Here is a 12,343-nt window from a genome sequence, read left to right as displayed (position 1 = left end):
GCAGTTTCAACAGCCCCCCTCACCCCAACCCCTCCTTCCAAAAATAAAAAGAAAGAAAAGAAGAAAGAACCCAACAATACAAATCTCAAGAGTTGTTTGACTAACCACTGAAGAATAAAAGTACTCTCTTCAGCTCCAAAAAGTAGGATTTCTGGGTTTGGTGTGGGTGAATTGTTAGAAAAGATGATTACCATGCAAGGAGAGTGGCTCCTTTGTGCTTGATCTTTCTTTGATACTTTGCTCGAGTGGAGTATAGCTTTAAATCTTGTTCTTATTTTTTATGTCTTTCTATCTCTGATCTTGTGGATCATTGTTACTTGGAATCTTGATTGTATTGTTCCCATAGTATATTAATAATTTTTTTCGTTACAAATGTTAGGAAAAGCAGACATATTATTTTGAGGGGTGGAATGATCTGTGCTGGATAGTAAAGTTACACTTTTATATACTTTATTACTGATCTGAGTGTCAGATTCTCACCCTATATTTCTTCATTTATTGATTTTATAATTGTGTTTTTCATTTCCACTGTCAATTGTGGCTTTCCTTTGCATGCTTCTTGAGTACTTGTGTTGTGCCCATTGGTATCAAGGAATTCCTCCACCCCATTGACATCAAATGGCATTTCCACCTTCCATAAGAATGGTTGGAGGGTAAGGTCATGGGTTCAAAAACCCATTGGGTGTGTGTAAATTAATAATAAAAAAGAAAAGAAAAAAAACTTGGAATTTTAAAGATATACTTCCTGTATCATACTGCCTAGGCGTGGATGCTTTAAATTGCTTGAATCACCATAAATTTCTATTTCTTTCTTAGTAGTGTGTGTATTCTAAATCTATTGTATCATAATCAAACCTGGTTCTAGTTGCAATTTCTAGGTAAGTCATAGTTTACTTGGAAGTTTAAATTGCAAATTGTGTCAGACCATTAGTTGTAAATGAGATATTGATACTTGCTTTTGGCCAGTGAAGGGGATGAATCTAGTCAGGGAATTGGAGAAAGATTTAAAGATTGCAAATGTCATCTGCATGGTAAGCATTTATATGGCTTGTTCTCTGCATGTAATGAATATTTACCTTATGTGTGTGCTCTCTGTGATTATTTGAATATATTATTATTACATCCTTGATGGATATGGCTTTTATTATAGTTGTTCTTATGGTATTTACAGAATGGAAGAAGGCACCTGAACTCATCAGTGAATGAGGTTTCAAGGGATCTCATTGTAAATTCTAATTCCAAAAAGAAACAAGCTCTTCTGGTATTCCTCTCCCTCTACACCTTGGCAACACTGATCTTAATATTTGACTTTATCTTTCTGGTTTTGTTTTGGAAGATTACTGTGAACCTGTCATATTGTTTGGGAACATTGTAGTGACTTGTTTCATAACATCTTTCATCTTTCTTTCCTTTTTTTCTTGATAGGTAATAGATATTTTATTAATAAAAAAGTACATCACGTTCACGATGATGAACAAACTGTACTTGAAAAAAATACAAGAAAAACAAAATCACAAAGAAACAGAAACAGATTGCAGGAAAACAAATATGGAAATACATTGCGTAAAACCCCAAATACAAGACCACCCAAACAATGTCCCAACTAGCAAAGACTTCAAAAAATCAATAGGTTTCTCAACATCTTCAAAAGTGCGGGTATTTCATTCCCTCCAAATTAGCCACATCAAACAAGCTGGCACCATATTCCAAATTGAGGAAGAGTGTATCCCCAAATAATTCTCCCATGCACAAAGAAGAGAAATAACTGTCCTTGGCATCACCCACTGTATACCAAACATCAAAAAAATTTCACTCCATAAGGCATTTGCAAACTTACAATAAAGTAGAAGATGATCCACTGTTTCTCCATCACAGCAGCACAAACAACACCAATTAACCAAGGGTAGGTTCCTTTTTACAAGGTTATCAATAGTAAGAATACTATCCTGAGTTGTTGTCCATAAAAAGAAACTCTTCTAGGTCCCTTAGAACTCCAAATACACTTCCAAGGGAAAGAAATGGTAGGAGGAGCAAATAAGGAATTATAAAACGAGCGCACATCAAAGACACCATTTGGGTTAGCTTCCAAAACAAACTATCAACCCCCACACCCCTTGGAATTTTGGAATAAATATGCTTGTAAAAAGCATCCACTCTCTCCACCTCCCAATCAACAGGAGCCCGGTGGAATTGAATATTCCAACTCCTACTACCACCATCTGATGTAATAGTAATCAACTCAAAAATCCAGGCGTCTTTACTCAAAGCACGAGAGAACAGATCAGGGTAAAGATCTTTTAAGGGAATGTGTCCACACCAAAGGTCAAACTAGAATCGAATATGAAGACCCTCTCCCACCACATACAACACATGACTAAAGAAACTCTGCCCCTTTTCTAATATTCTTCCACATTACACACCCTTGCGAAACTCTACCAACTCTAGTGCACCAACCTCCACTAGTCTCTCCATACTTGGTAGCTATAACCTGACGCCATAACGATTGGTTTCACATCCAAATCGCCATAACCATTTTCCAAGCAAGGCTTGATTAAACAAGCCAATCCTTCGTATCCCCAAACCTCTTGCTTCAACTAGCCAACACACCTTATTCCAAGTAACAAGTGGATATTTGAAAGCTTACTCAGAACTTCCCCCCAAGTAATTCTTTGGATCCGTTCTAATTTATCTGCCACAACTTGAGGGATAGTAAACAAGGATAAGAAATAGGTGGGAAGGCTTGAAAGGGTACTTTTCAATAAAGTTAATTTGCCCCCTTTAGACAAATAAAGACGTTTCCAACCAAATAGCTTCTTCTCCATTTTTTCTATAATAGGATTCCACATTGATGGATCCATAAAATGGGACCCAAGAGGCATACCCAAGTAAGTCATGGGCAGCCTACCAATATTGCAACCTAAAACACTAGCCAAAGCATTCAAATTCCCTACCACCCCTATGGGAACAATCTCACTCTTACCAATATTAACTTTCAACCCTGTGATAGCCTCAAAGGAAATCATCACCATTTGAATATTTAAAAGTTGCTCCCTTGTGGTATTAATGACGGTTGGGAGAGGTTCTCCAAACATTTGGCCTTGTGGTGGGTGATGGCTCTTGCATTCTTTCTTGGCATTATAGGTGGGTTGGGGATACCTCACTTAAAATGCTTTATCCTCAGTTATATGCGTGTTCAAATGACAAGGAAGCTTGCATTTCTGTTTTATTGTGTCATCAGGAGGATGGGAATAATAGATTTTGGAACTTGAGATTTTATAGGAATTTTCATGAGAGGGAATTAGAAGCTGCCTTCTCTTTCTTGGATTTCATTCATGAGGTAATTTTCAGAATAGCATGAGTTTGTCCACACTATATAGTTAGCAAGAACTGGAAAGAAATGAGGAAAATAACATCTCGAGCTTGTGAGGCTTGAGTTCAGTGGAAAAATTGAGCCTCCAAAACTCGAGTTCTGATTGTTGAGATGGACAAGTTTTTGCCACATGGAACTCGAGTCTTAAAGACTCGATTTCCAAAGAAGAAGAGGAACGAAGGTGACGATGAAGACGAAGAATTAGAAATGGGAAGAAGAAGCAGAACAGGGGAAGAAGAAGCAGAAGTACCAGATCCGACGAAGAAGAATCACGGGCTGATCCGACAAAGAAGAATCACGGGTTGAAGGAAAGAAGAACAAGGGAAGAAGAAGCAGCACAGGCGTTGGGAAAGTAAACGGTGGAACTTGAGTCTTAAAAACTCGAGTTTGACGTAGATTTTTTTCCATATTAGCTGCCACCACTTACAACTCGAGTTTTAAAAACTTAATTTCTATTTTGAAACTCGAGTTTTAGACACTTAAGATGCTAGTTTGTTCAGTATTTTTGCAAACTAGACAACTATCTAAAATATTATAAAAATAAAGCTAAATGCAAAAAAAAAAAATCTTTCATTTAGTCTTGGATTCCAAGAGGCATTGGGTGTGATAGTCCCCATTGGTGTCTTAATGGGAATGGTAAGTTCGATATTTGGTCCTTTTATGGTAAGATCAGGGGACCTCTCTCTCCAGCTTCCCTGGGAAGGGGATTTGGAAAGTCAAAGGTTCCTAAAAGGGTGGTTTTCTTCATGTGGACTGCAACTCATGGTTGGATACTTATCTTGGATAATTTGATGCTCCGGGGTCTCCCTTTGGCGAATAGGTGCTGTATGTGCTGCTATAATGAGGAATTTGTGGACCATCTTCTCCTACATTGTTCTGTAGCTCATTCTTTGTGGGTGCAAATGTTACAAGTTTTCGGGATCCAATGGGTCATGCCAAGTTCAATGGAGAGTTTGGTGTTTTGTTGGAGTAATTGGGTGGGGAAATTTTCTTCGGACGTATGGAATATGGTTCTTGGCTGTTTAATGTGGGTTGTTTGGATGGAAAGAAATTGACGCTCTTTTGAGGGTAAAGAGAAATTGCTTGTTCAGTTACAAGCTCTTTGCCAGAGTACTCTTTTTGATTGGGCTAGGTGCTGGGGTTCTTCAAATTGTTCTTCTACTCTAGAGTTTCTTACTTCCCTTAGTATTGCCCCTAAAGTTGCTTTTCCTATCTTTGTTGTTTATTGTTGCTGTTTCTTGTGTTCACCATCATGAACACCTTGTTTTTGCTGTTTTCGATTTTTCTTCATGATTAATATGATTCTATTACTTATCAGGAAAAAAAAAAATTGCTCCCTAGATGCATCACAAAAAAGGATAGTGTCATCAACAAAAAGAAGATGAGAAATATGCAAACCTCTTTGTGAATGACAATTCACTTGAAAACCCCTAAGAAAGCCTCCCTCTTCCGTTCTTTTCAACAGCCTACTCAAAACTTCCATTACCAATAGGAAAAGAAGAGGAGACAAAGAGTCCCCTTGGCAAAGGCCCCAAGTACTACCAAAGAAATCCACTGGAGAGCCATTAACAAGAACTGAAAAATGGATCGTAGAAATACAAAACTTCATCCACCTCCTCCACTTCTTTCCAAAGCCTATCCTCTCCATGGGATAAAACAAAGCATCCCAATTCACACGATCATAAGTCTTCTCAATATCCAACTTGATAATCACACTGGGAATTTGACTCTTCATTCTACCATCCACACATTCATTTGCCATGAGAATGGAATCAAGAATCTGTCTCCCTCCAACAAAAGAATTCGGAGAATTAGAAATGAGTTTATCCAAAACACAACGAAGCCTATGTGCCAACACTTTTGATAACAGCTTATACAAACTACCCATAAGGCTAATCGGATGGAATTCCTTAATGTTGATAGCATTGGTCTTGTTGGGAATCAGACATATGAAAGTGGCATTAAGGGATTTTTCAAAGATGCAAGTTCTATGAAAATTCACAAAAAAAGCCATAACATCCTCTCCTAACACACGCTAACACTTTTGGAAAAAACCCATAGAAAAACCATTTGGCCCAAGTGCCTTATCACCTTCAGTCTACTTTAAAACTGCAAGAATCTCCTCCTTATCGAACTCCCTCTCTAAGGATAACCTTTCAAATTCATCTAAGTAAACAAACTCAAGGCCATCAATAGTTGGCCTCCAAGATTCAGGCTGTTGATATAAATTCCTATAAAAGTCCACTACCTGATCTTGAACCTCCCTGTCATCCTCATAAAGCACTCCCTCCACCTCCACTCCCCTGATGTGATTGGTTTGCCTGTGCGAGTTAGCCAACCTATGGAAAAACTGATTATTATTATCCCCCTCTTTTAAGAACAAGGCCTTGGATTTTTGTCTCCAAGAAATCTCCTCCAAAGAAGCTAAAAGCTCAATATCAGCTTTGATCATAGTTCTTCTAGATCTATCTTCTAGAGACAAAACTTGCAGCTCTTCTCTCATATCAAGATCTAACAACTCAGTCAAAAGACATTTCTTCCTAAAAGCCACATCCTCAAACTCATGTTTATTCCAATGCTTCAAGTCACCTGTCAAAGCCTTCAATTTACAAGCTAAAACATAACTTGGAGGTCCCACAAAGTGATAACTGCTCAATCACTGCTGAACTCGATCCACAAAACTCTCAACTCTCATCCACATATTTTCAAATTTAAAAGCACTCTTCCCCCTCAACATACCTCCTGCCTCTACTAAAATAGGACAATGATCCAATACCACTCGAGCAAGAGTCTTCTAGGTCGCATCCAAAAAATGTTCCTCCCAATCAGCTGAAGTCAGAGCCCTATCAATTCTGGACATGGAGGGATTAACAGAATCATGAAACTAGGTGTAATCACCTCCCTCCAAAGGCAAATCAACCAGATTATGTTTCTCAATAAAGTCAGAGAATTTAAACATGGCTGAGCTAAAAGAGTTACAACGAAGTCTCTCAACTGGATGTCTGATGATGTTGAAATAACCATTCAAAAACCAAGCCGAGCTCCACTGCAATCTCACAGAATCAAGTTCCACCCACATTGCATTCCTAGCACTTGTCATTAGATGGACCGTACACCCTTGAACAAACCTATTCAAAACCGTCAACCACTCCCTTCAACAAAATAGAAACAGATAATCTGCTTACAAAAGAATCAACTTTCTCAAGCACCCACCTATCCCATGCCAACAAAATACCCCTAGCAGTGCGAATTGCATTTTAAACTGCCCAATCTATAAAAGGGCTCCCTCTCCCATCATATTTTTCTCTCTCTTCATGCTCTTTTTACAACTTTCCTCTTGTAATAGCAGAATTTTCTCACAAAACTCCAGCAGAGTTTCTGCCATCTCTTCACACAGAATTTACTCCCTTTTCTGAAATATAGCTCTCTTAATTATAGTTCTGGGATGGTAGAATTGTATTGAAAGTTAACCTTCTTCCCAGCCAATCATATTTTTTATCCTTATCTAGATAAGTCCCTTATCCATTAGGACTTCTTCATCATATCAATTAGCTGCTGCCAGCAGTGATCCATTTCATTTAGATCGGTTTTCTTAAGCCATAGTCTGATGCAGAAAGGAATGGGTAGAAAATAGAAAGAATGGGGCAAACCCTAGGCTTGACCACCTAGCTTCTAATGGAGGTACCCACACTAAATCTAGACAATCGACCTTCCGTCACCACCTTATCCATCATTGTGCTAATTGCCTGGCTACCTCGGATTAGTCACAAAATTGTGGTTTTTACTCTGTTGATATGGGAGGTTCCATTTTCTTTTTCGTGGAGTCCAAGACCTTTGAGTTCTCTGTTGAGGAGGGAGGAACTTATTTTATGTTACGCATTTTTGAGAGAAACCGAGATTCTCTCCGATCAGTTTTCATGGGCAAAGAGGGTGCAAAACGTCTGCTAACTATTGTGGAGGATCTCATCTCTAATGTAACTACTGGAAATTTTGCACGAACATTTAGAGAGGGTGTCAAGGTATTTATCTTGCAATTAGGTTCCAATCCTCATGGCAGATTTTTTATGATCTCGGAACTTGTCCATGGCCGGCGGAAAGGCTTTATTGTGGTGCCAGAAGGTAAATTGGGTAGTGGGTGGAGAGGGTTTGGGCTACACTTGCGGAAAGTCATTGTTCTGAGTCGAAAATCAGCACTGACCACGAAGGCCGTCTTGAAGCGGACGGTGGAGAAGTCCAAGTCTCTTGATGGCAACGGCGGAGGCGATCGGAGAGGGCATGGTGGTAGCAAGAAAGGAAAGTCATTATTGCCAAATTTTCAAAATTGAAACACAACAAAATTGCGCAATCATACCCATGATTCTCGTGAATTGAATGCTGAAAAAGATCTTGCGAGTTCTGAGGCTAAACTTCCGTTTGAAGTCCACGATATAAATGGCGAGCCGTATCGCCGGAGATCTCCATGGGTTTGGAGTGTGGGCCGGATGGTAGATGGCGGGTTCGGTGGTCCAACGTTCGGGGAGGTTATAAAGCCCAACCCTTCTATGAAGTCTATAGCTCCCTTCAAACCAAAGCCCAAGCCCAAACCCATACAAGTCGGCGGCCCAAACCGATACAAACCCATCTTCGTTCTTTATCAACTCGGAGAGACCCGACACTGCGGGAGTTACGTACCTTCGGTTACGGTAAGTAATGAGAGAGAATCCCGAAGCGGTATCCGCAGTGCTTGCTTCGCCGATGCACCCTCAAGTTGATCCACTGTAGCTTTCCGACGATAGCCCGGTCATTGAAGCTCGCCGATGACGCCGATATTGATGCCGATACGGGGATTTCGACTACGACGGGGCCGATGCGAGTCCACCAGCTCCGACGAGGCCGATGAGCAAGCAACCACCTCGATGGCGAAGACACTTTGCGGCGAGACATCCGATTGCTACTTCGGGGAGCATTCGGCAATGTTATCAAGAAATGGGGGGAATTCGGATCGGTGGGTGCTTGAATTGAGAGATGGAAGGAGAGTGGCGGTTCCGATACAAATTTCTCGCCACCGAGTGAAGTCACGGAGGTTCTAGAAGTGCGAAACAGCTAGCTTTGGTTCCATTGAAGTATTCGAGACCCTTTGGAGATGTCATCGGCTTGGTTTGAAGGGGATGAAGTAATTGTGGAGGGCTGGGTTTCGGACACATATTCGGAGGTTGCCGAGTTGCCTAATGAAGGGGGTTTGTCACCTATAGCGGTGGAACCGGCTGGCCTTTCTTTACCATTGGGCATGGAAGAAAAGGAATTTGTAGGACCGAAGAGTCCAAGAAAGAGGAATCGTACTCGAAACTGGTTTCAAAGTAAATTCAATGGGTTTGATAATTTCTGGGCGTATCATTAAAAGGGTTGGAAAATCAAGCAACAAATTTCTTGCTAGGTGTTAGGCCGAATTGCAACGTAGGGCTGCTTTGGAGACTAAAGCACGTGAATTTAAGAGTTCGGGAGTGAGAGGTATCGGAGAGCTAAAAGGTCTATTCGGTTCGGTTAATTATGGTTCTACTTCTTCTAGGCGGATTGGTACTAGTAGGGTGCGGGCACTATCTTGTTTCTAAATGAAGTTGAAGATAATTACTTGGAATGTCGCAGGTACGAATCGGGTTGAGAAGAGGCTTCGGATTCGTAATTTATTGCGATCATGGAGGGTGATATAGTATGTTTGCAGGGAGACCAAACTTGAGTGGATCACTAGAGGAATTGTTCGAAGTTTATGGGCTGTCCATATGTTGATTGGCTTTACACAGGTTCGAAGGTGCTTACGGGGGTATTGTTTTGATGTGGGATCGAAGGGTGGTGGAAAAAGTAGAGGAAGCGAGTGGGGTATTTTTCTGTTTCGTGTAAATTTAAAAATGTTGGGGATCAATTTGAGTGGGCGTTTACGGGTGTCCTATGCGGGCCTAATTTAAATAAGAGGCGGAGGAAAATGTGGGAGGAGTTGGCGGGGCTAATTAGTTGGTGGGATGTGCCATGGTGTCTTGGAGGCGACTTCAATATAATCCGCTTCCCTTCGGAAAGATTAGGGGCTGAAAAGTACTCGGGCTATGTATGAGTTTTACGGATTTTTATCTCTCTCCATGGGTTGATGGATATAGCCATGGATGGGGGCCTCTATACTTGGTCTAATACTTCCTCCGCTTCTAGAATAGACCGATTTCTTTTCTCTCCACTTTTGGCGAGATCACTTCACGTTGTTCTCCCAAAAAAGGCTTTCAAGAGTACTTTCAGATCATTTTCCAATTTTGTTGGAGGGGGGAAGTCATCGGAGAGGTAAAACCCCTTTTCGTTTTGAGATTATGTGGTTGAAGCTGGAGAATTTTGTTGATAAAGTGAAGGTTTGGTGGGCATCTTACTTGTTCCAAGGCAATCCTAGTTTTATTCTAGCTAAGAAGTTGGCAGCTTTGAAATTGGATCTAAAAAAGTGGAACGAAGAGGAGTTTGGTAATGTCACTATTAAGAAACAGCATCTATGGAACAAATTAAATGATTTGGATGTTAGAGAAGAGATTCAACCTTTAACAGCTGAGGAAAAGATAGAACAAAATAATCTCCGTACAGATATTGAAAAGCTCACTCTCTTAGAAGAAATTAGTTGGAGGCAGAAGTCTAGGATGTTGCATTTGAGGGAGGGGGATGCAAATACCAAATTTTTCCATAGAATGGCTAATTCCCATAGAAGAAATAATGGCATTGAGAGCCTTATGGTAGATGGAAATTTGTCTTCCGATCAAGGCATGATTGCTAATTGTATTACTCAATTCTATCAGAAACTATACTCTGAGGAGCAAGTTGATAGACCATTTCCAGAAGTATTGATATTTCCAAGGATATCTGGTGATAATGCAGATTGGTTGGATAGACCCTTTGATGAGGCAGAAATTTTTGAGGTAATCAAGAATTTTAATGGTGACAAATCGCCTGGTCCAGATGGGTTTCCTATGGCTTTCTTCCAAGCTTGTTGGGGAATTCTTAAACGATCTTGATCTTATGGCTGTTTTTAATCACTTTTATGTTAAAGGTCGGTTTGAGAAGAGTTTGAATGCAACATTCATTACCCTCATCCCTAAAAAAAATGCGGCAATTGAAGTTAAAGATTTTCGTCCCATTAGTCTTGTTGGGGGCGTTTATAAAATCATTGCTAAGGTCTTAGCCAATAGGCTTCGCACGGTCATGGAAGATATAATCTCGGCATCTCAAAATGCTTTTGTGAGAAACGAGGCAGGATTCTTGACCACTGTACTTATTGCTAATGAGAGCCTTGACGGTAGATTGAAATCTGATTTGCCGGGATTACTTTGCAAATTAGATGTTGAGAGAAGGCCTTTGATCATGTAAACTTGGAGATTTCTTATGCAGTTGTTAGAAAAGGGTGGTTTCTCTGCTAAATGGCGTCAGTGGATTTTCTTTTGTATATCTACAGTTCGTTTCTCTATTCTGATAAATGGCTCTCCCTGTGGGTTTTTTGAGAGTTCCAGGGGGTTACGACAAGGAGATCCATTATCCCTTTGTTATTTGTATTGGTTATGGAAGCCCTGGGGAGGATGTTGGAAAAGGTTTGCCCATGATGGTCACATGTCAGGCTTTAGGGTGGGTTACGTAGAGGGAAGATCTTTGGTGGTGTCTCACCTTCTCTTTGCAGATGATACTTTGATTTTTTGTGGTGCTGATTTGGACCAGATTCTGTTTCTCCGTATGATCCTCATTTGGTTCGAGGTGGTTTCTGGCTTAAGGATAAATTTGGGCAAGTCAGAATTGGTTCCTGTTGGTATGGTGCATAATTTGGACTTATTGTTGATCGTTCATTCTTGGCCGTAAACAAGGTACTCTTCCAATGAAGTATTTGGGTCTTCCTTTAGGAGCCAAATGTAAGGATAAGGCAATGCGGAATCCAATTGGAAAAGATGGAACGGAGATTAGCAGGGATGGAAACGTACGTACTTATCAAAGGGAGGTAGAGTCACTTTAATTGAAAGCACTCTATCTAACTTACCTACTTATTTCCTATCTCTATTCCCTATTCTGTTCTTTGTGGCTAACCGAATTGAGAAACTACAGAGAAATTTCTTATGGGGTGGCATTGGAGATGAACCAAAATTCCATTTAGTTAAATGGGCTAATGTATGCAGTCCCATTGCTTCAGGGGGCCTTGGGATAAGGAAGATAAGACTTTTTAATGAAGCTTTGCTTGGAAAGTGGCTATGGAGATTTGGGATGGAGAGGACTGCCTTTTGGAGGCAAGTGATAGAGGTGAAATATGGCTGTGAAGGGGGTGGCTGGTGTACTAGGCCTGTTAATGGTCCATATGGTGTGGGTTTATGGAAAAATATTCGTCAGGGATGGCCTTCTTTTTCTCGCTATATTCTATTTGATGTTGGGGATGGGTCAAGAGTGAAATTCTGGCAAGACCATTGGTGTGGTGAGACTTCCCTTGCAGTCCGTTATCCAGAATTGTATAGATTTTGCAGAGACAAGGAGGCTAGTGTGGCTGAGCTTATGAAGCTTGATAATGGAGTTCTCTTTTGGGATGTAAGTTTCTTTAGGGGTGTGCATGCTCGGGAATCAGAGGCATTGGCTGGTTTTATGGATACTATTTATGGTGCTTCGGTGAAAGGATTTGGTGAGGATAAGATGTGCTGGAAACTTGATAGAAAGAAGGGTTTTATGGTTAAAAATTATTATTGTCTCTTAGTGGGCTCCAATGATTGTTGCTTTCCTTGGAAGAGTATATGGAAACAGAAAATTCCTTCTCGTGTTGCTTTCTTTGTTTGACCGGTAACGGCTTTGGGGAAGTGCTTAACGATTGACAATTTACGAAAAAGGAAGATTTGGATTTTGGATTGGTGTTACATGTGCAAGTGCAATGGTGAATCAGTTGATCATCTTTTTCTCCATTGTCCGGTTGCAATGGATATGTGGGCAATGGTGTTTGGATTGTTTGGAGTT

General features: G+C 40.5%; 1 protein-coding gene across 3 annotated transcripts in view; it reads left to right on the top strand.

Moving 5' to 3' along the window:
• LOC142605602 (uncharacterized) overlaps positions 1–12,343 on the top strand; it is a 56,251-nt gene that overhangs the window by 14,619 nt on the left and 29,289 nt on the right. For 2 of the 3 annotated variants that reach the window (XM_075777023.1, XM_075777024.1), the window contains exons 5-6: positions 967–1,031; positions 1,172–1,261. In XM_075777023.1, coding sequence (XP_075633138.1) covers positions 967–1,031; positions 1,172–1,261 — 155 coding nt within the window. The remainder of the gene's footprint in view (positions 1–966; positions 1,032–1,171; positions 1,262–12,343) is intronic. The other variant, XM_075777025.1, reaches the window with a different exon arrangement.

This window comes from Castanea sativa, chromosome 8, assembly GCF_040712315.1.
Source record: "Castanea sativa cultivar Marrone di Chiusa Pesio chromosome 8, ASM4071231v1".
In the NCBI taxonomy this organism is placed as follows: Eukaryota; Viridiplantae; Streptophyta; class Magnoliopsida; order Fagales; family Fagaceae; genus Castanea; species Castanea sativa.
This window is presented reverse-complemented; position numbering and strand designations above follow the sequence as displayed.